The 23,342-nt window shown below is 40.5% G+C and overlaps 2 protein-coding genes across 2 annotated transcripts; both read left to right on the forward strand.

Moving 5' to 3' along the window:
- Positions 1 to 129: 129 nt before the first annotated feature.
- BBS7 (Bardet-Biedl syndrome 7) lies at positions 130 to 18,930 on the forward strand (the record flags this gene model as incomplete). The annotated part of the gene is made up of 19 exons (XM_084285498.1): positions 130 to 165; positions 266 to 331; positions 409 to 471; positions 1,048 to 1,223; positions 1,853 to 2,039; positions 2,641 to 2,713; positions 4,230 to 4,346; positions 5,620 to 5,750; positions 6,516 to 6,600; positions 8,117 to 8,219; positions 8,429 to 8,621; positions 10,100 to 10,174; positions 11,231 to 11,296; positions 13,385 to 13,524; positions 14,512 to 14,676; positions 15,765 to 15,874; positions 15,959 to 16,062; positions 17,556 to 17,679; positions 18,543 to 18,930. 19 exons carry the CDS (start codon positions 130 to 132, stop codon positions 18,677 to 18,679), a joined length of 2,151 nt encoding a protein of 716 aa, XP_084141624.1. The 3' UTR covers positions 18,680 to 18,930.
- Positions 18,931 to 18,944: 14 nt separating this feature from the next.
- CCNA2 (cyclin A2) lies at positions 18,945 to 23,342 on the forward strand (the record flags this gene model as incomplete). Its single annotated transcript, XM_084286510.1, has 8 exons — positions 18,945 to 19,007; positions 19,092 to 19,392; positions 19,619 to 19,734; positions 20,072 to 20,295; positions 20,880 to 21,084; positions 22,074 to 22,187; positions 22,638 to 22,771; positions 23,219 to 23,342. The coding sequence occupies 8 exons, from the start codon at positions 18,945 to 18,947 to the stop codon at positions 23,268 to 23,270; spliced, it is 1,209 nt and encodes a 402-aa protein (XP_084142636.1). The 3' UTR covers positions 23,271 to 23,342.

Below are 23,342 nucleotides of genomic sequence, written 5' to 3' on the forward strand. Positions count from 1 at the left end.
CCGCGCCGCGGTCCCGCTGCTTTGGCACGGAGCGGGGCGGCCTCTGTGGAGGCTCCTCCCGGCGGCGGCGGGGAGGTGCTGAGGGGCGGTGGCCGGCGCCATGTCGGGGGTTGCCGGGGTGACGGCGGCATGGAGCTGAGCCTGGCTCGCGTCGACTACCTGCAGGTAGGGCCGGGGGGCTGCCCCCTCACCCACCGACCGCCTGCGGGGGTCGGGGAGGTGAGGGGAGGGGACGGGAGGTGAGCGAGAGCCGCTGTGTTTGCAGGTGGGGGTGACGGCGCAGAAGACGATGCGGCTGCTCCCCGCCTCCGGCCGGGCGGCCACGCAGAAGGTAGCGGGGAGCGGGGGGCAGCGGTTTTGGGGGGCTGTGGGGGGGGTGAGGTGTAACGGTGTGCTCTGCTGCGCCAGGTGGTCGTCGGAGATCAGGACGGGGTCGTCACCTGCTTCGGCATGAAAAAGGGGGAGCCTGTGGTAAGTGTAAACGTGCCCGTTACGCGTACCTTTAACCCGCCTTACGTGGTGCCAGTTCAGTTCTTTTTCTCTTCTGTGACCCAAAGCTCAGCTTAACATTAAAAAAAAAAAAATCCTCTTATTACATATATATTATTCCCCTATTGGGATTGGTAGCCAGTTTGCAAAGACCTTAGAGAAACGGGAAGAAATCCGTATGTCCTCTGGAATAAGAGCAGAACACAGGAGGAGGAGAGAGCTCGTGGCTGTTTGTTTTTAAGGAAAACAAAACCAACAAAGTGCTTTTTACAGCCGCCAGCTGTCCTACAGTAGAGAAATGCTAACAATAAATCGTAATTTCTTCCTTTCTACAGTTTTTTATGCTTCTTAACTTAGAAAGTGGTTGATTTCTTTGCAATGCCAAAGAGAAACATACAGATGATTTCTGTCTGTATACACTCTGCAGTATCCATAGTTTTGCCAGAAATTTTAAAGCATTTTTATTACCCTTTTTCTTAAAAGATGTCCATAAATACAAAATTGTGACTGCTTTCCTTTTTTTTTTTTTTTTTCTTTTTTTTTTTTCTTTTTTTATAGCCAGTGTTCAAAACACTGCCAGGCCAAAAAGTTGCAAGATTGGAGTTGGGAGGAGCTCTTAATACACCACAGGAGAAAATTTTTGTGGCCACGGGATCTGAAGTTAGAGGTTTCACAAAGAGAGGGAAGCAGTTCCTTTCCTTTGAAACTAACCTCACTGAAAATATCAAAGCTATGTATGTATAATATTTTGTGTTTGTTTCATACCTGTAGCAGATTGTCAGCTTACAGTTTTATGATGTTTTTTAACCATATTGTGTACATGTAGGTAATACTACGTGTCAGTCCAGCTTTAGCTTGTGCCTTGACATGAAGGAAGGAATTTAGAAAATTATTGTTAAGCTGAAAAAGGTTATGCAGGCTTGGAACCGTTCTAGAGGCACTCTAATCAGTGCAAATGTAGATGAGTATAGCTGGGGTTATTGGCTTTGTGTATTATGGCCCTGTACCCTTGCTGTAGAAGACCAGGAGCTACCTTTGTTTTTTTTTTTTTTTGTTTGTTTGTTTATTTGATTCTTTGATCTTGATTTAAGATGCTTGCCATATAATAAACAGCTTGAGAAAAATTAATGAGTGTATTAATGACATTTCTGTAAAGATATTCTTAAGGTTTTATACAAAGATAGAATGTGCAATTTGAGAGCTATAGAAATCGCATAATCTTAGCGTTTGTAAGAAACTTTGTATTTTAATTGAAGTAGCTTGCAGGGCTCAAAGCGGTAGTGTGTGTGTATTACTATACCTAAAAGAACATCACTGCAAATATTCTGGCAAAATGCTACAAGAAGTGTTTTCTTTTTCTCAGGCATATTTCAGGAGCAGACCTCTTTCTTTGTGCGAGCTATATCTATAACCATTACTGTGACTGCAAAGACAAACACTACTACCTATCAGGAGATAAAATCAATGATGTTCTCTGCCTTCCTGTGGACAAAGTGAATTCCATTACACCAGTACTTGCATGTCAGGATAGACTCCTCAGAGTTTTACAGGTTAAAATACTTGCTTGTTTTTGTTCTATGTATTGATGCTGTATTACTGGATTAATTCTTACAGGAATCAGCATGGTTTAGATATAAATATATGCTTGTTGCATCCTATTTGGCAGTGGTAGTATCTATAGTGCTGGTACTTTTTTGTTTCTTTTTAATAGAAAATCATGATAGTAAACTTGCAAAATGAGGATTAATACAACTCTACTACGAATAGGCTTTGGAAATCATTATGGTAGTAGTTAAAAAATAGGCCCATATTCCACTTTTACCTAAGAAGTGCTTACACAAGGGAATTAAATGTATAATTCATTGGAAACTCTTACTTGCAAATTACTTTTGTAGCAAGTCTGAGTGGTGTCAAGTGGTAACACAATTATTTCTTACAGACAGACATGCTTAGATTTTGTCATGATTTTTTTAATGGTAACATATATCAAGATCTAAAAAAATCCCACCACTATTTTATTTATATAAACTTTACTCTGCTTTGGCTTAGAAATGTGTTTCCCACAAGGAAATTTATAAAAATGAAAAATAGACATAAAACTGTTTTGCCTTTGTGTATTTTTACTTATTCAAGATAGTTCTCGTCTTTTAGGGATCTGATTTACTGTATGAAGTAGAAGTTCCTGGACCACCTACTGTTCTTGCTTTAAACAATGGAAATGGAGGTAATGGAATTTTGTATGTACATTCTACTAAATAATGTTCTTTTAATGTGTTTTTGAGATTTAAAAGCTTCTATTTGTTAATGACATTTTTCCTGGATTTTGAATTTGATTTTTAAAATGTAATAGAAAACTATGTGAGGCCGTTTCTTACATATGTATTCTACCTATAGAACAAAGATACAGGATAGTGTATCTATGTAGATCTATTCTGATTAGATTAGAGTCTAGTTGTACTACAGAAATGTTGAACAACTAGTAAGTCTTCAGGGGAAAAAAAAAAGTTGAAGTTACTTGCATAATTTACTCCTATTTGGAAAAGTGGGGGACCAAACCCACTTCTAATAATAGTATTGACTTTTTTTGTTGTTGTTCTTGTAACAGAAAAGGTTCATACGTGGAAAATAGGATGAAAAGTGTGTTGACGGTAACAGAAATCCTGAATTTGAAGCTTCCTTTTTCGTGCAAAAGATCACTGTTTCTGAGCCAGAGTTGCAGTATTTCTACTCATTAGGCAAGAGGTTAGATTTGAGAGGCTGAGAAAGGAGTAGTACAGTAGTTTTAGGTTGAGATGCTGGCAAAATTGTTGTGGAGGTTTGGAAGTAGGGATTACTTCTGTTTTTATCTGTTCTGATTTTGATTCTCGTATTGATACATATGTGTGTGTTTATTTATAAACATACACATAACAGATACATTCTCTATATACATATATACATGGAAACATGGAATCATTCTAGCTGGAAAAGACCTTCAAGATCATCTGGTCCAACCAAAAACCAAAGCTTCGACAGAGCTATTTAAAGAACAGCTGTCTGAATCCAGTAGCACATGGCTGTTTTAATTCTAAATGTTATTCACGTTTGGTTGAAAGACTCTTAGTGTGCAGCAGTGAGATGTAAGGTAATCCTATTGTGTAAAGAGGAGAAATGGACTTCAGGGGTCTTGCCCAGGTGCTGGGATTGGGTTTTTTATACATGTGGATTTTCATGACTAGAATCACTACCTCCATGTGTCCCTGGATTGATGAGAATATTGAGTAGAGTTTACATCAGCTGAGACTGTGGAAGGATCAGGCTTAAAATAGTTTGATCATCCTTTTTGGTAATCTGTTCTAACCTGATATAAATCGCTTTAGTGTGTTAATCTGGTGCTTAATTTAGTTTCTGTTAGGTTATTTGACAACATTCAGGTCTAGTTTTGGAAAATAGTTCTTGTTTAAGTCTTGTACAACATTCACGATTAGATGTGTGCTCTGAATGAGCAACTTCTCTTCTCTAAAGGCAATTAAATAGTCTGTTCCTTAATTTTAAAGTATGGGATTATGAATGGTTTTTAGGCAAAACTCCAGCACAGGGGCACCATTTCTGTTAAAGCCTGACAATTCCATTACACAGTACTAATATTAGTATTTTCTTTTTCCCCAGATGGGATACAGAGTATAATTACATGATATTTTCAAGCCTTTTAAATAGGTGTGCTTAATTGTATTGATTCTAAATTTGACTTATGATTTTAGGTGATTCTGGAGAAGAAATTGTATATGGAACTTCTGATGGTAAACTAGGTCTTACCCAGATTACTGGTTCTGCTCCTGTGCATAAGTGGGAAATAGGAAATGAAAAAAAGAGAGGAGGTATGTTTCTCAGGTTTCTCAGCAGGTATGTTTTCAGGCACAGCTGGGGCTTTATTACAATATAATAATCAGGAAATATATTATATAGGTCTTTAGGAGGTATATTATAATTTTGTTGATATGTAATATTAATGAATAAACTCATTTTTCTGATAATCTTATAAATAATTCTAATCATTTTGTCTTGCGTTGAGTTTTCTGTACTTCAGTATACTTTTATTTCTACAGTAAAATTATGAAGTGTCCTTTGTAAAACAGTTCATTTGTATGATCACTTGAGGTTTTTATAATTTTGGTGACTATTTTGAATCCTAATATACCTGCCATATTTTTTCGGATATTCAGTGGCCTTAGAAGTCCCTTCAAAATTCAAAGTTAGCATCTTCTCTGGAAGACGTCCAAAAAAAAAGCCATTATTAGGGTTTTTGTCTGAAGATGGAATAAGGCTCTCCTCACAGCTCCATAATGTGATGTAACTTGTTAGGGCAGAGTACAATATTTTCCCCATTTTAGCCTTGATATGCTGCTTTTGCAGCATGTGTTACTACTTGCTCCTTTATAAAGGAGAAGAAGAGGGATAGATATTTTTTCTTAAATTTAGTGATCTCATGAAAGATATTGCTAACCTGTTTTCTTGAAATACCTCTTAGTATGTCCTTGCTCTTCATATGAAACGAGTCATAAAAGTTAAATTCCATCTCAGTTTTTGTACAATATCTCGTGCTGCGTTCTTCTTCTTCCAGACCCTATCTTTGTGTCCAGTCCAGCCATGATTAGTTGTTGTTGTAATGGCCTGCTTGTGGGTTTTTCCACTACGATGACGTGTAGCAGCACAGCCTTGACCCGTGTCCACACAGGCCTGAACCCTGTATCTGTCTCTTCAGCCAGAATTAGAATTCACAGCAGTCCATTTACGAGGGGCTTTCTGTCAGCTGCAGGAGATTGACTGCTTGCCTCTTCAGCTGGCAGAGTTGGGCAGACAAATACTGAATCCGGAAAAATTTGAAAGTGAGGAACTAAACCCTTCAGAAGTGAGCTGTTTGAACAGTAGAAGGGAGTCGGTTCATCGCTTCTCGCGGGGGAACTGTAGTAGTTTTGGTTGCCTTAAAACCCACTTCATGATCATGAACCTCAGGCACTTCAGCCCTCTAGTGGACCCTTTCAGAAATAGCATCGATAAAGCCAACCAAGAATTTCTGTGTAGTTTAGCCGGGATGTTACTGTGTTGTAAACAATTAAGGCAAAATAAACACTTTGTTTCCTTTTCCATTAGGTATCCTGTGTATTGATAGTTTTGACATTGTGGGAGATGGAGTTAAAGAATTGCTTATTGGGCGAGATGATGGAATGCTGGAAATCTACAGCTTTGAGAGTGTAGATGAGCCTGTCCTTCGATATGATTATGTAAGCCCACATTCATTATTCTCTTCTTTGCTGGAAAAATTAATTTCAAAACTGTGTTTCAAAGCTTCAAATATTTACAAGATTACTACTGCTAAAATGTATTTTTTTGGTTTTTGCTTTTTAATTTGATATGCTCTGTAATGCTGATAGCACAAACTTTGTAGCACTATGCTAATATTTAAGAAACAGAAATGGAATTGCAGAAATGAATTGCAGCAAAAATCAGATTCGTGTGGAGGATATGTTAAAGCTCTGGTTCTCCAAACTGCTGAAGCTACTGAGTGAAACCTAATATGGTGCTTCTCTCTCAAGGGGAAAAAAAGTAACACCATATTGCATGTGGTCTGTTTTGCTTATAAAATAGTAAAGTGTTAGCTGTTAGGACTTTACTGAGCGTCATTTCTTTGGTTTGAATTGTTGAAATACTGGATTTTATCCACAGTGATGACTTCAGCCTTCAGTCAGACTGCTAATTTGTGCTGCAAAGATATTGTCCATCAGGGTTTTGTTTTATCCTATCTTTTACTGTCTGTGTCATGTAGAGTACAGTCAGAATGCATTTCTTAAAACATCTAGATTTATCTGTAATAGTTATCAGTTAGCGTACTCCTTTGTGGATCTAGATACTCTGCATCCACGTAGGTATTTTGTGGTGCAGCTAAAAGGAGGAGAGAAGCCTTTAAAGTTCCCACAAAAAAAACAAAACACAAACTTCTAAATCAAGTGCAGTGATATTTCTCTCTGCTTGAATGTATTTATTTGAAGGCTTTATCAGAGAGCATTGCGTCAGTCCAGGGTGGCTGTGTAGGAAAAGATGGGTATGATGAAGTTTTAGCATCCACATATTCAGGTAAGCTTCATATCATTTACTCCAATAAGATTTGGATTTGGTGATGTGGTAAAAATAAAGTAAGCTGTGTCATTAGTGCAGCTCCTGTCTCAAAATTCTGACCTGATAGGAACCGGGATAATGTGTTGTTGGAAAGATCTCTCTGATTTTAATATTTACACTTCAAAAAATGTTTCCTCCACTTGAAATATATTTCAAGATATTTATGTGTTCTACACTGTAACACGGTGATTCATTATTCTCTAGTGTAGACTGCTCCTATGATGACATAAATGTTGTATGTCCAAAGGATTTTTTTTTTTTTTGTGGTATTAAAAATGTTGATAGATACGCTTTTTTTTTTTTTTTTTTAAATCTGTCATCATTTTCCATTCTTGTCAGCTTTTTGGGGCTCTGCAAAGGATTGATTTTGCTTTTGGTAGAAAGTAGAGCTTCTGCAGGTGAGGCTTTTCAGCAGCCCCTCCCAACTATCGGCCTGTCAGAGGCCATAATTAACCAACTACAGATGTCAACTGCTGGGAGCCGAAATACTCAGTTCCCTGACTTTAGTTATCTTCAGGGCTAAAAAAAATAGCCTACTGAAACCTCTCAAATTCAAAATGATGTATTGTGCTAAGATACAATTCTCAGTAATTTATAGAAAATTAACGGTATTCAAGTTTTTTGTATTTTAATAGTCTAAGTAGGATTAAAAGGTGTTTATATGTGACCTGGTATGGATTGTTTTGGTATGAGAGGCTGCAGAAATATCGTGGCTGAAGTCCTTGGTGGCTTATCTAGTGCCTGTGGGAATGCTCTAAAAATCTATCAATCACAGAAGAAAAACCCAGTGCTCACCTCTGGGTTTTCAGTGTTAGGCTTTCTTGTTACTTAAACTGGATAGCTAAGAACTGTGGGCATATCAGCTTTTAGGGTGGGTTTTATAATAAAGCTGTCTCTCTGTATTCATTAGAGTAGGTAACTGGAGCTAGAAACACCTACATGTATTTAATCAAGTCAGCATATTGTATCTGAGCTGTCAGGACATAGGCAACTAATTTTTGCTTTTGTAAGTAAGTGTAGTTAAGAAACTTTTTTTTTTTCACTTCAACCAGCAGCATTCTATCTCAAAATGCACTGTGCAATACGTAGTTTGCTGTGTTCACATTGCACATCTTTTTTTTTGTTGTTTTATTTTCAACAGTAATACTGATTAGCAATAGCAAATTATTCAAGGTATTAGAGAAGGTTTTTTCAGAGGTGGGAAAAATGAAACTTTAAAAAAAAACCTGCTATGGAGGTATTTATTGCTCAAAGTACTTCCTGAAAAATAAGTTATGCTTTCCAATTTGTAAATTAAGACTGACCATAAAATTCTTTGCTCATTGTCTAGATTAATCCCCCAAAACAGGGTAAAATTAAATCTTGATTCTCTCTACCTAGTGTCAGAGACGAAAATCACTCTACATGTACAAAAACTGAGTGTAGATTTTTCTTTATAGCATAAAAGGAATATAAATTTCTTATATTGATTTAGGCTGGCTGACAGGACTGACTACAGAACCTGTCCATAGAGAAGGTGGATCAGGTGAAGAACTAAAATTAAGTCAAGAAATGCAGAGCAAGATTTCATCCTTAAGGTAACTTCACTAGAAATAAACTTAGATGTTATGTAGTCTGTTTTATCTGCGATGTTATGCATGTGGAAGGGGAGTTACCAGTCACTCTGCTTGGAAAATAGTGGACAGAAAAGAAACGTGGTTGCCTTGCAAGCATAATATACTTAATTTCTATTGTAGCTCTTATTGCTAATTTTTTGAAGAAATTATACCTGATTACTCTTTTCTAGGAATGAACTGGAACACTTACAGATGAAAGTACTTCAGGAACGTGAAAAGTACCAGCAGTCTTCTCAGTCCAGTACTGCTGTTTCTTCAGTACCCGCATTTAGTGTGAACGATAAGTTTACATTAAATAAGGATGATGCTAGCTACAGTCTCATCTTGGAGGTGCAGACAGCTATTGATAATGTCCTAGTACAGGTGAGCATGTTTCTATTCTTGTTGGCTTTCTTGATCTATAAATAAAACAATCAGACTTCCTGGTTAAAAAGCCAGGTGATAATAGGTTAAGTATGTGTTTGTGTTTAACTATCTGAAGAGGTATAGGAGGGAATTGATGTGAATAGCCTTGCAATCTTGAAGTAACTTGTATATTCTTGTTAAGGAACACATCTGACTTAAATCTTTAATGAACAGAACAACATAAACCTGCTAAAGTAGACCAAAACACATACAGTACTACCAGGTTTATATATGTAATTTTTGTGTTTACTCTTGCATGTCCCTTCTTATTTAAATAGCAATTAGCTCTGTAACTCTTAAATGAGGGGTGCAGCTTCTCACTATCTTTTTAAGTACCTTCTGTAGTATAAAATTAGTTTTGAAATGGTGTGGGCCATGTGTGCACTTCCATTGTGGAACAGCATTTGATCTATATGTTACCTGTGACAAATATTTCTGGCAAGTCAAGTAGCTGTAACGAAACATCCTGCTGCTGCATCAGCTGAAATAAATGTTACCTTTGGTAGTTAGAAAGAATAATGAGACTGAATTAACTTCTTTTGGGATGTGCATGGAGAGAAACCTGCGAAAGAGGAATTTGTTAGGTGAAATGGCCATAACAAGTGTAAGAGAACTACTGTATGCATGTATTTTTAAGTTTTTAATTAAAAAAATAAAGTTACCAGAGCAATGCTAAACTACAACTAATTTGTAGGTCTATAATATCTGCAGTTTCCTTACCTAAGCAAGGAATAATGAAATTGTTTGATCTAGGCCTGAACTTATTATAGGTTTTAAAGCTTGGGGCTTTTTCTTTAAAGAAATAAAAAGTTCTGCCCAGTATTCTTCTGCTGTTGAAGAAGGCAATAAAAGTGCTTATAATTTTTTATAGGAAGTATGTTGTCTTTTTATCAATATTTCCTGGCACTTCTGTGAAGTTGCAAGGCAGTACTGAATAAAGTAATTAATCATTTTTAATACACTTCAATCTTGTTTTCAAAACAGTCATTTTAATTCCAGTAAAAACATACCTAGATAAGAAGTGGTCTGTGTCAGAAGTATTAGTGTAAGTCAAAGGATTGTTAATAGTTATCTAACATGATCCTTCGTTTCCTGAATGAGCGCTGTAATCCCCTGGTGAAAACAGAGAAACACTTCAGTCCTGAGTATACTTCATGCATGTCTGAAAGATAAAGTTGCACATCTTATATTGACATTGCTGTAAGCCGCCCACACAAGAGTTCAGGACACAGCAAGATTAAGAGAAAGATCATCATGTTACTCTGGGATTAAATTTTCAGGAGTAAGCTGCATGTCTACTTAGCTTTTATCACTTGCATATAGATGATGAAACAATCACCCTTATTAAAATAACTGCTGACAGTTAGAGGATAAGTGCATTAGAAGCTATGCAGGAACTTAAGCTCTTCATTTTTCTTTCTTCATATGTTCTGCAGAGTGATGTCCCAATAGACTTGCTGGATGTGGATAAAAATTCTGCTGTTGTTAGCTTTAGCAGCTGTGATTCTGAGGTGAGTGAAACAAGAGAGATAACCATGTCTATATAAATGGTATGATGAACGATCTCAATACAGTATATGGAAAAGAGAATTTGTATTTATATGTTTGTAACTTAAAATACATGGAACAAAACCACTTATTTGGTAATTTGAGAGATCTTAATTTGATTAGAAATTCTGCAGAATTAGGTGTTTGTGGCAGGTCTTGACATAAGACAAAGCAAAATATGCATGAAGGGATGTGGGAGTGACTGCTGTTGCACTTTTTTCTGCCTACTTTGGAATCTTGAAGGCATGCTCAATGTTGTTCTCCAGTCTTTGTCATTTGTCAGTATCCTTTATGTTTATTTCAAAGCAATTTAGATGAAGATCATCATATTTTTTTAATTACTGTATCACGTAAAAAAACACTTTAAAGCATGAAAATTTTGCTGTGAAAAGAGTTGTGTGTTTGAGTGATTTTTTAATATAATTATAAACTAAATTACTTATGGAATTATTTATGATGCTTCTTTGGGGAGAGGAGGCAAGCTGGGAATTGAGAAACTACCTTGGTATTATGAAAAATCTTTCCTGACGTCTTCAGTAATGGTCCACTGAAATGGTCTAGTTTTAAGAACTGAATTTGCACATCATTGTTCTACACCAGAGCTTTCAGAAATCAAATTTTTATTTTTAAGTTTCTTGTCATTCAATTTAGCTTTTTATTTATTTTCCGTTGTGCTTTCTTATTGGTCTTTAGTTTTTGGATGTTGGGCTAATACTGCAGATGAGTGGTAAGGATGACAGATGCATTCTTCAGCTGAGAAGTTTCTATCTGTATAATTTTCGTGGTAGTATTTAGGAATAAAAGAGACTTCAGATGATTTGTGTGTATACAGAGAAATTTTTGAAACTCTGTCACCATTAAAACTAATTGGACTTTTTAAGGGAACTGAAGGTTACATTTTTCGCTTTTTACTTGTGTAAAATAGCTGTGCATAAATACCAAAACTTTACAGTACATCTTTGTTTATAATAGACCTGTTTTGTATTATCTTTCCTCTTTTTTCTTTTTTGTGTTCACAGCCCAATAGCAATTTTCTTCTTGCTACTTACCGATGCCAAGCAAATACTACGAGACTTGAACTTAAGGTAAAGTGCTCCAAAATGTTTTCCATAAGAAATTCTGCTGTGGGATGGAGAGATCTTCACCTGGATTGACTATTTAATGATCTATCCAGTTTTTGCTGCTGCTTGTTTCCTGAGAAGTTTCTAGTCTGGGGCTACTATTCCTTTAAATTTGTGTATAGAGTTTCTAAAGGCTTCTAAAAACGTATTACTTTCGAAGACAGCCTGAAATCTTTCAAGTGTCCCCAAAAGGAAAGCAGTTGGGAAATCCCCAGTAGTGAAAACACTTGATTCTGGAAACTGGGTGGGACTGAAAGTGGAGAAGTGTGGGAAGGAAAGCTCTGGCACTTTTTGTCCTCAGAAGTGTTTAAGGGAAGTTGCACTGACGAGGGAATATAACCAGCACTTATATTTTGCAGAAGATGCAAATCCTGTAGTTCTGTGCTTATGCTAAAGGTATGTGAGTGTTGGGTTTCTTTTTGACAACACAACAAATTGAAACTTTTTTATGGCTTCCACTGGGGAAAATAAGAAAGAAAATTATGCTTAGTAAAGGTAATCGTCAAGGTGCGCATGGACTGTAGGTTTTCACTCCATGCACTCATCTGACTCTTCAGCCTCCTAATCTGAAGAGCATTTATGCAAAATCAGCAGTCTAAAGATTTTTAGAAATTCAAGCCTGTGTAAGAGGCATCAAATCTTGAAGAGTTCGTTTGGTTTTGTTGAGGTCACAATAACAGACCTAGTAGACAGAATTAAGGCACTTATTTTCTGGGTCCCTTTCTTAAGCAATGCCGTTGGGTGCTTTTTGACTCTGAGCAGGTCACTTTATCTGCCCATGTCTTCATTCTTTTAATTTAGGGGTATGACCCTGGCCACTTTTACTAGTAAAAATAGAAGCTGAAGAGTAAATGTCACAAGTTTAAAAAAAAAAAAAAAAAAAAAAAAAAAGCTTGGTTACCTTCCCACTGAAAACTGTCATAAACTTGCTGCAATGTGTTGTCATAGTGCAGCCTGTTGTCAAAACACTGAAGTACCACTCTTGCACTTGGATCCTGTTGTGATGGATCCGCTCTGCACGGGTTCTCCTGCCACCTCGCCTTAGTACACTGTGGATGCCCAGGGAATTACTTACCCAGCACCTGCCACATGGTGTTTATTTTTATTTATTTATTTATTTTATTATTTCCCATATACACACAGAAGCAGTACAAGAACTTGGTTGTGATGATTTCATTTCCAAAAAGGACTCTCTTTACTAATGTATTTTTACTAAAACATATTGAGGTGAATGTCTCCCAGGTGACGTAATCCAGATTAGAAAACACAACTGTACTTGAACTCCACTCTCATCTTCTGCTTGTGTAAAGCTGTTTCAGTAGCTCTTCTGTCTGGTTTCAGAGCTACCCAGATATATGGGATAGTATTTCTTGTTGACTCTGCCTGAGTTATTGGCAGGTGACAGACTTCTTTGTGCAGCCTGTGCAACTGGTCTCTGCACATAAGCAGTTGTTGCAGTGCTGCCTCTTCAGAGGTACAGAGAGTGCTTACTGTCTTGGATGTGTTTGCACATCCTGCTTAGTGGGTATTCTGAGAATTGAATTTAAATCTGGTCTCTTCGTTTTCCAAAACCAGCTCACGGGTAACTTTGATTGTTAGGATGAGATGAACGGTGTACAGACAATACCTTTAAATTCTGTTGACTCTTGAAATTTCTTCTATCTTATTCCTTAGCAGCTATATGATTTTATTTTTTTTCTTAAAAAAAAATAAAAGACAGGTAATAGTAATGGAGCCACTGAAGAATTAAAAACAAGTCACAGACTCCTTATTATAACTAACCAGAAATTAAGAAAATAAAACCTACTGCATTCAACTACTATGACAGCAATTCACTAGGCACCACTTCGTCTAGTTTTAAAACGTTCTTGATCTGCTCTTTATATAGTGGCCCTATCAAGTAAATGTAGTAATCTATACATTCTTGAAGTACTGCAGAAAATCTACAAATTTTCTTTAATATGTTTTGAATAAATAACAGTTTTCCAAATCTTGGTAAATCAATCTATTTTCTCTCATCCTTTCTTGTGGTTTCTACTTTTTCCTCTTCAGATCCGATCAATTGAAGGACAGTATGGAACACTTCAGGCATACGTAACTCCAAGAATTCAACCCAAAACCTGCCAAGTTCATCAGTACCAAATTAAACCACTTTCACTTCATCAGAGAACTCATTCGATTGACCATGACAGGTATCTGCAAAGAGAAATTAATCCCTTTTTGTGTTGAAAAACTAACACGGTCCAGTCGAAACGCTTAACTCTGTACACATAAGTGTGTCGTTCCTAACCTACACTTTTGAGCCTGTATTGGATTTTATGGGTTTTATGTTTTTTTTTTTTTTTCCAGGAAAAAAGAAATGCAGATTTAACAGGTTCCTGTTTTTCTTGATGTTCTTAACCGGTTTTCAGATTATTTTTCACTTTGCTGACCTGGGCTGCAGTGCAGCCCCATGGATTAGTAGAGCTGAGGGCGTGGTAGAAAGGAAACCCTCCTGTGATAGTAACCGCAATCTTTTCAGTTTCAGCCTCAGTCTCCCCTCCACCCCTTTCATGTAATTTTTTCTCATAGTTAATTTGACTGCAAAATTGAGCCAAGACTTTTCTTCCTTATCCTTGTGTTTGAAATCTACTAATTTATTCAATTTCTACTTGATTTCCCTATCAGTTAACATCTTGTATTGCTGCCAAGGTATTGCTTGCATTAGAACAAAACTGAAAGATCGAAGGACTGATACCAAATGCATTGACTTGAAATGCAAATGTGTTCTTAACATAAATGTTACATCTGTGGTTTACAGCATGGGAGACCGTTGAGGCTTAGTCATATTTTCTACGTTATTAGTTACTTATTTTTGACATAGGTTTCAGGTTTAACAGTTTGAAACGGGATATGCCAGAAGCTTCCAATTGGTTTCTTATCCAGTTCTGACATGCCTGCTGTGAGATAAAACCTGCGTGTACACACAGCTCTTAGTCCTGAAATACAGCAAAATGCCTGTATGTGCAACCTGTGCTATGCAACTGCTTAGCAAGATTCCTGACTTCATGCCCTGTATTGAGTTAAGAGATAACCACTGGGAACTCAACTCTTCTCACGTATGGATTATCAATGCACTGACAATGCACATCCTTTGTAACTAATAGATTTTTTTATTTTTTACTTTCATGATGTCATAGACCGATGAACACACTGATGCTCAAAGGCCAGTTCAGTTTTGCTGAAATTCACTCTTGGGTTGTGTTTTGCTTACCTGAAGTCCCTGAAAAGACTCCAGCTGGAGACAGCATCACATTTTATTTTCAGAACACCTTCCTGGGCACCCAGCTTGAAAGTTCTTACAGGTAAAATACAATTAATAAAGCACAATGTGTCTGTGCTTGGCTTTTTGTGTATTTCATTCTTGACCAGTCTGTGAGTACCATTTCGTGCACATGCTGCTGTTGCCCCCTCCAGCTCCAGCAAAACTATTTGTGAGAACAGGAATCTTTTGTAGAAACCGTCGTCATATATTACTGGGGTGAGCACTGTCCAGTAAGGTTGCAATCTTTAATAGGCTTCTCCTGAAGTTGCTCCAAATCCAAAATTGCCAGGGAGGAAAGGCAATTTCCAAAAAATATGTTTTTAGGATGATGTTTTTTGTTTTTTTTTTTAATTTTGAAGAACATAAATGGTTTAGTGAAGTTGTTTTGTGATGCGTATTGTGTTTTTTTATACTAAGGAGCAGAAATAACTTGAAAGGCATTTAATATTCATGCAAACAAAAACATTAATAAGTATTTAGCTGAAAAATTATTTTTGCAACTTAGATTAGACTGATACTTCATGTGTTTAAGGCTAACGCTGTTCACAATTTGATTAGTTATATCTTCCTTCTGCAAATTATATACTTCTGCCTGGAAAGGGAGCTGCAAAGTGGGGAAAAAATAATTATTGTACTTAAATGGATTCCAGCCTGCATCCAGTTAATATGTGTATTGTTTACTTGTAACGTAGAAAGTTGTTGGGCAGTGGGCTTTAGGAGGGTGATATGTTTCTGATTGTTTTCTTCCTTTCTGATGTTGAAGCTTGCCATTTGTCTTCAAAGTATTGCAATGATAAAACTTGGGAGGAATTAATACCATCAGAAGTCTTACTTGTGTAACCTTAGTGCCATGTGTGAAAGATAAAACTGCTTTGTCTTTGTGCAAAGATACTGCTTTGTCTTGTGTCCTGAAGCAAATGACCTCCGAGAGGATTACAGTCTGAGTAGGAAAGAAAAGGCTAGTGTAGGTGTATACAGCCACCTAATGTATGGAGAGTCATTATGACCTCTGTAGAGGCTAATTAATATGAGCATTCATTTGTAAATCTTACATCTTAATATAAGGACAAATCTAATGCATGTGTGTGCTTGTAAGTTTGTTCATGTGAAGTTTCTCTTCCTCTATAGAAAAGGTGAGGGATGTTTCAAGTCTGACAACATTTCTACAATATCCATCCTAAAAGATGTGCTTTCCAAAGAGGCTACGAAAAGGAAGATTAATCTCAACATATCATATGGTAAAATTTGCTTAGGTGTTTTATTATCCTTGGTTTCATTTTATATTCTCAAAAATAATTTTATTTTTCTTGACTCCGTGCTAGATATAAATGAAGAATCCGTGAGGCACACATTAAAGCTCATCCACCCCAAATTAGAGTATCAGCAGCTGTTGGCCAAGAAGGTTCACTTGATAGATGCTTTGAGAGTAAGTATCTGAACTTCTGTGGAAGGATTTTTGTGGGGATTATGTTGTCAGATATCAAGCTGTATAGCTAAAGTCAAATGCATGTCATATGGGTATCTGTTCTGTTTCTATTCCCAGGACATGTACTTTAATTATCTGGGAGACTGCCTTCTCAAAGTAAAACTCCAATTTATACCATATAACTAGTGAATAACACGTAAGATTACTGACTGATGTTGAGGATGCTTAAATCAGAGAGTAGAAGGCAGACAGCTTTGCCATCTAGCATTCTTTTTGCTTGTAGTTATTTTCCAGTTCCATTTTTGTCTCTCTTCACTAACCTTTAAAAGCGTGTGTGTTTTTTTTGCTTTAAGATCTGGAGGTGATCATTCACGCTAAATAAGTCTTCTTTGCTTTGTAATGTCATCCCAGTGTGTCATAATTTCTGAAGTTTCTCCATCTGCTTATTAATCTTTGCTTAATTCTGTCCTCAGTGATTAGTCTCTGGGAGGTACCACTTAGGCAGCTTGTTGGAGTTCTCCAGCAACCAGGATTTTATAGTCAGAAACTTGCTATCATCTCTTTTGGTGTATTATTGGGGGTGGGTGTGAGAGAAAATGGACAACCAGTTATCTCTTGTCTTTCGGTGGAATCGGATACTAATTGTCAGAACACTTTAGTCAGTAGGAAAAAGGACTACCGATGATCATTGTGTGTATATTTATGTTATTATGGCTAAAGGTATTTTACTTAAGCTTGATTTGACCAAGTGGGAAGATAATAGAGAATTAATTTTTAATGCATGTTTTGCTTATGCAATAATAGTGAAGTTGAATGTCTTAGAGACAGTGTTTAGTGCTTGTAGTTTCTCTTTTAGTCAGCAAATCTTTTTTTGTCACTCATCTTTTGGATAATAGGCAGTAAAATAATCTAGTGCCTGATGAAAGCTATTATCCCAGTAGACTTGAAGTGCGTAACCTTTAGTCTAGAAAAGAACGGTATTTCTGGGGGTGGTAGCAGGACTGCCCTATTGACCATCTTAAATTGATCCGACAGTAGCTAGGGGCATTTTAGAAGAAGTTTTAAAATCTCTTGCTCTCATGAGTTTGGTGATGCTTCCAGAGATTACTTTTAGCTTTGGACTTTTAACACGTGTCACGCATTCCAGGAATATACTTTGCCTAAAAATGAAGGCACGGTGCAGGCTTTGAGCCTTCAGTAGGTGTGATTCTGTAGGGGCAGAGCTGTGGAGCGATGTTGTGTTTGGCAGGAGCTGGAAGCTCTAATACATGGAATTTTGCAAATCTAGTGTATGAAATGACAAGTAACAGCTGGCATGTCATTAGAAGCCCTAAAAAATGAGGCTCTTTGAAAGTAACTCTTGCTAGTTTAGAAGGGGATTGTCTTGTTTCTGAAGTACTTCCTCTTGTCAAATCAAAGCTTCGTTTCTTTTTTACTTCTATGTTCTTATACTTAACTGCCTTTTGATTTTTATGATTTAAAATCTTTTCAAGGAATTACAAGTTCATGAGGGAAATGTGGACTTCCTGCTGCCAAAATACCGCAGTATTTTGGAAGAGGCGGATCAGCTGCTTGAGGAGTACAAGAAACAGCCTGCACATCTCGAGAGACTTTACGGTTTGTTGATCAGTTTGGCTTTTTGTTCTAAATGCAGATTAATGTCCAGAGAGCACGCTGCCCATTGCTGAAATAGTTACGAGGTCAGCATTAGTAGAATTGAAATAACTTGGTAAGTGAGCTTACAAAGCTTAACTAAGGCTGCATGTTTGCACAATAATGAAACTCCAAAGTTAGAGGTAAGGCAGCAAAACACAGCATGTATTAGAACTGGTTGTTTTATGCCACTGTTAACTTGGAGGAACTCTCTAAAGTTCTTCAAGAGTTGTTCACCTGAGAATTACTGAATTGATTTGTTACTGTGAGCATAGTACTGAGAAGTGTGAGGATTATTTGCAAGAGGCTGTTACAGTTCCTACTGGGCAGCATTCTTAATGTGTGTGATGCTTGGCTTCTTGGACAGGATCAAGGGACAGGTGTGAGTCCAGGCTGGCATTATGAGTGTCCACAAGTTAAATGAGTGATGAAGGTCTGGGTGGCGAGGTGTTACAGAATAGCAGAAAGGCAGAACAACGCAGGTGGGATGGAAAGTGAGTGTGTTAGGAGAATACCAAATTTAGTGAAGAGAGTTGTGACCTGTTGTGGTGGTCTCCATGCAGCCTTCAGCCTAGGGAACCTCTGGCAGACACTGCCTGTAGGAAGCCTGTGTCTCTGGTGGGAACGCAGCCCTCATCGCGCACCCTGTGAGGTGGGCTCCTTCCTCAGGGTCTTGGATAATCAGAAATCCCGATCTGGGAACTTAGCTGTTTGGGGTTTGTTTAAAAGGCAATCATTGTTTTTAAAGTGATGTAGTTTGTGAGGCTGTTTCTGAAGCCCCGGTGAGGCGGGGCAGGTGCCATGTCCCCCTGCCCGTCCCGTTGCAGGCATGATCACCGACCTCTTCATCGACAAGTTCAAGTTCAAAGGCACCAACGTGAAGACCAAGGTGCCGCTCCTGCTGGAGATGCTGGACGGCTGCGAGCAGGACGGCCTCATCGCCTTCTTCGAGGCGGCGGCCTGAGGGGCAGCGCGGCTCGGGGGCCGCCTCCCCCGGGCCAGCCCCATCCCACCCCTTCCCTTCCCTTCCCCTTCCCCCCCCCCTCCGCCATGAAGCGCCTCAGCGCCCGGCCCCGCCCCGCGGTGCCGGCGCCGCCCCCGTTGCCCATTGGCCCGTTCAAGAGTCGCGGGCCGCTTGAACGCCGAGCGCGGCGCCACTCCGGGCGGCGGCGGGAGGCCGGGCTGCAGCCGCCCCGCGCTCCCCGCGCCCCGCTCCCCGCGCTGCCGCCATGCTGGCGGAGCAGGAGCCCCGCGAGGACCAGGAGAACGTCCCCCCGCTCCCCGCCGCCACCGCCAAGGGGCCGCTGCCGCCGCCCGCTGCCGCCGCCGCCGCCTCCCGCGTGGCGCTGGGCCCGCTGCGGGGCGCGCAGCAGCAGGCGGGCGGCGGGCGGGCGCCATTTTGCGGCGGCGGGGAGCTGTCAGCAGCGGGCGGCGGGGAGCAGGGCACCAGGCGCCGCCCGCCGCAGCCCCAGCAGCCGCAGCCCTTCAGCGTCTACCGGGATGAGCCCGACGGGGAGCGGCGGCGGAGCGGCCCCGCGGCGCAGCGGCGGAGGAAGGAGGAGGGTGAGGAGGAGGATGAGGAGGCAGCGCTCGGCGCCGGGCTGCGGGCCGCCGTCGGGGCCATCGGGGAGCGGCGGCCGCTGGCGCCGCTGGGCAACGCCATGGAGCTCAGCTGCGGTACGTGAGGGAATAGGGGCAGGGAGGGAGCCGCGGGTGGCCATCCCCCGTCCCTTCATCCCCAGGGGAGCACAAAGCTTCCTGCAGCAGCCTTTGGGCTTCCCCACATTCTCCTCAGTGACAGCCCAAACGCTGGTGGAGCCCCCGTCCACCCGCGTGTTGGGGACAGGGCAGTGCCTTGCGCTGCCAGGTGCCTGCTCTCACGTGGCTGTTGTCTTCCATGTAGATTCTCCAAGTATTATGGATATTTCGATAACATCAGAAGTGGAAGAGAAAAAACCAAACGTTAACAACGTGCCTGACTATATCACTGATATCCATACCTACCTTAGGGAAATGGAGGTGAGATGCTGCCTATTTTCTTGTTTGCATGCAGCTTACTGGGGGGAATCTAAACACTAGTTACTGCTCCAGTGACTAAAATAAAGCTTGGTTGAAATAGCTAAATGCTGTGCTTATTGCTGCGAACACAAGACCAGTTTCTCATCATAAAGTTGACTGCTATGCACTCAACACAAGTTAGGAAGATTACAGAAACTGAGTAATTGATGCTGCATTTACCATTGCTCACTTCTGACCTGTTAAAAATCTCTTTACCTGTGGTAAATGGAGCATAAATAAGTGTTTCCCTACAGGCACTTTGTCCAAACTCAGTCTTGTCTGTCATCTAAACCTACAGGTGAAGTGCAAACCTAAAATAGGCTACATGAAGAAGCAACCTGATATCACAAACAACATGCGGGCTATTCTCGTGGACTGGCTGGTGGAGGTTGGAGAAGAATACAAATTGCAGAACGAAACCCTGCACTTAGCTGTAAACTACATCGATAGGTTTCTTTCTTCAATGTCTGTTTTAAGAGGAAAACTCCAGCTTGTGGGTACTGCAGCTATGCTGCTTGCATCGTAAGTGAAATTCCTTAGTTTAAAAGTCTTCCGTCTGTATGAAACCAGGAGGAAATCTTGCAGCTCTCACATTTTTGATGCTTGTAGTCGGGTTGAATACAGAGGGCTTCACACTAGGTGAAAAGGCAGCAGTTTTCTACCTCAGAGCCTGGCAACCTGTGTGAAGCCCTGCAAGCATGGTTCTGGGATATCTGCGTAGATTGGCCTAATGCAAGAATTCATGCAAATGCAAGGATTCTAGCTGCAGCAGCAAAGTGCTTCTGAATGGTATTTGAGGAAATGCGCACAAAGACACAGGATTTTTCCTGCGCCAATTATTACTCTAATGGGTTCGTCTGGAGTTTTAGTAACTCTTGAGTCCCAAATTGCTTAGTCCCACAAAAGCAGCCTATTGTAGCGCTCTCTGATTTCAAGTTCTGGTGATTCAAGACCTACTGAACTGAGTGCAGTAAACTTACTCAGTAACCGTACCTGGCTACTTCACAAGTCAGAATTTAATTTGGCATGCTGGTTTTCATTAAATGTTGCTAGTTACCTGATTATTCAGTACCTAAATATTTGCTCTTAACCGTTTCTCATGGCAGAAAGTTTGAGGAAATCTACCCTCCTGAAGTAGCAGAGTTCGTCTACATCACGGATGACACCTACAACAAGAAGCAAGTTCTAAGGATGGAGCACTTAATTTTGAAGGTTTTGTCGTTTGACTTGGCAGCTCCAACAATCAACCAGTTCCTCACTCAGTATTTCCTGCATCAGCAGACAAATGCTAAAGTTGAGAGCTTATCGATGGTAAGAATAATTAGCAGCTTGGTCTGTGCAACTTGAGAGTTACGTTATCACGAACGCACCTCACAGGATCTGTATTTATAGAAAACCAATGGCACGGGGTTCTTCTGTCCAGAGTTTCTCATCTCCTGGTATTTTTACACGTGTGAGTGTGCACAGTGTGCTGCGTGCTCCTCCAGAAGTGGTGCTGCACTCCTGGAGACAAAGGTCTTGTTGCTACTGCTCGAGGCGCTCCATTGCTGTTGCAGTTGGGCACTTGGCTGGGCCCAAGCATGAATGCTATCTCAGAGCAGGCCCAGATTGATGAATTTTAATCCAGGGTTTGTTTCACTGCCGGGTACTTCCCTCGTTCCTATCTAACATTGCCACACACACCCACCCACCCGTTTGGCAGAAAGGACTTCTGTTTTTCCCCTTAACTCGAAGTGAGCTCTAAATCCTGAGGCCAATTTCCCAGCAGAGCACAGACAAAGTCTCAGCTGAAGTTACCTGACATCCTAACTGTATTGCAGGTACCAGAGCTCCTGAAAATGGAAGCCTTTGTCTGATTGTGCAGAGGTCAGACCAGACTGCACCTTTCCCTCTTGATCCTCTTGATCTTAGATGCCTGTAAGAGAAGATGTGATGCTGGAAAAGCATGCTTGAGAACAGTGTTTGACAGTGGCTACAGTAGATGCTGGAAGTGAAGTATTTGTGATTGTACTCGTCATGTTTTGTTGCTGTTTAGAGATGCTCAGAGCCAGAGGTGGCTTGGTGCACTCACTCTCTGTCTGTGCCACTGCCTGCTTTTATCAGTGTCAACCTTGTCTTGAGGAGAGTAGCTGCATTAATTGAAAGGAGCAAACCTGTGGGCCAGCTCTGAGTGGAAACTTGTAAAAGCTGCTCCTCCATGCGGTGGCAGGACTGGAAGCCTAATTAATGGTCCTAATGAAGCTGTTGAATGCTCTTCTACTTCCCTTCGGAAGCAGACGATTCTCGCTCTTGTCTTGCAGTATCTGGGAGAGCTCACTCTCATTGATGCTGATCCCTACCTGAAGTACCTGCCGTCAGTTATCGCTGCTGCAGCGTTTCACCTAGCAGGCTACACGATCACTGGACAAACCTGGGTACGTAGCGCTGGGCCCAAGCTGTGTGCTCAGTTTGGGCTGCAGCAGTCGCAGCCCCTCCGCGCCAGTAGCCTGTTAGGGAGGGATTGCTTCCCGTGGTATTGGAAAAGTGGGGGGAGCCGTTCTGGGAGCGCAGAGGCATCTGTGGAGGCGCTGCTCTGAGGATCCTCCTCAGAGCTGTAAGCAGCTTCCGTGGGATGAGGAAGTGGGCAGGACAAGGAATCCTTCAGCTTCTGCCTTGTAAAGAATACGAGAGTTTCAGGATTGCTGTAAATCTACAGGAACTGCTGGTCAGAGCAGTGGGTATCAAGCTACTTGGTGCTTGGCAGAGCCTCATTATCTCAAGCTACTAGGCCAGCGCAGTTTTAATAGGAAGCTGAAAACCTCTGCCAGCTCATCCGTGTGACAGAAACGTCTTCAAATGCTCCTCTTGCCTTTCTTTTTTCTCAGCCTGAATCTCTGTGCAAAGTGACAGGCTACACCCTTGAACACATCAAGCCTTGCCTCATGGACCTACACAGGACCTACCTCAAAGCAGCACAACACACACAACAGTCCATACGGGAAAAGTACAAGAGTACAAAGTAAGTACTGGTAGGGCCGTGCAGCAAGCACGTAGTTATGCTGGAGTTGCTCTAGCACGTGATGGCCTAACGAGGGCTGGGGAGAGTTAACTGAAGTTGAACCAGGCCTAAGTGAAGTGGTGACAAGACTTGTCAAGGCTTCTGCCCAGCACTCTCTGCGCAGTGCTTCCTGGTCAGCAGGCCTGCGGGCACTGCCCAAAGCGCTGCCTGAGCGGTCAGGTAGACACCGGAGGAGTTCTTGTGAAATTCCCGCAACTGGTGGGCAGGAGCTGGTACCTCATGCTCCTAAAAATCTGTGTTGGCATGGTGGCTGAGGAGCTCCAAAATGTTTCCTGCTGGCTGTGCTGTGTGAGACACGTGCTTTGCTGCAGTATCTGTGTTATTCTTTACAGCAGAGAGCACCTGAGCGAGATTACATCCTGCATCTTTTTTTTCCCTCCTCTCTAGGTACCATGGAGTATCACTTATTGACCCACCAGAGACACTAAATTTATTGTAATGATCAAGAGACTGATCTTTTAGAGAAATGTATATTACAAGAAAATGATGTACAGTTTTAAAAATGGTTCAG

This window comes from Netta rufina (assembly GCF_964035555.1).
Source record: "Netta rufina genome assembly, chromosome: 4".
Taxonomy (NCBI): Eukaryota; Metazoa; Chordata; class Aves; order Anseriformes; family Anatidae; genus Netta; species Netta rufina.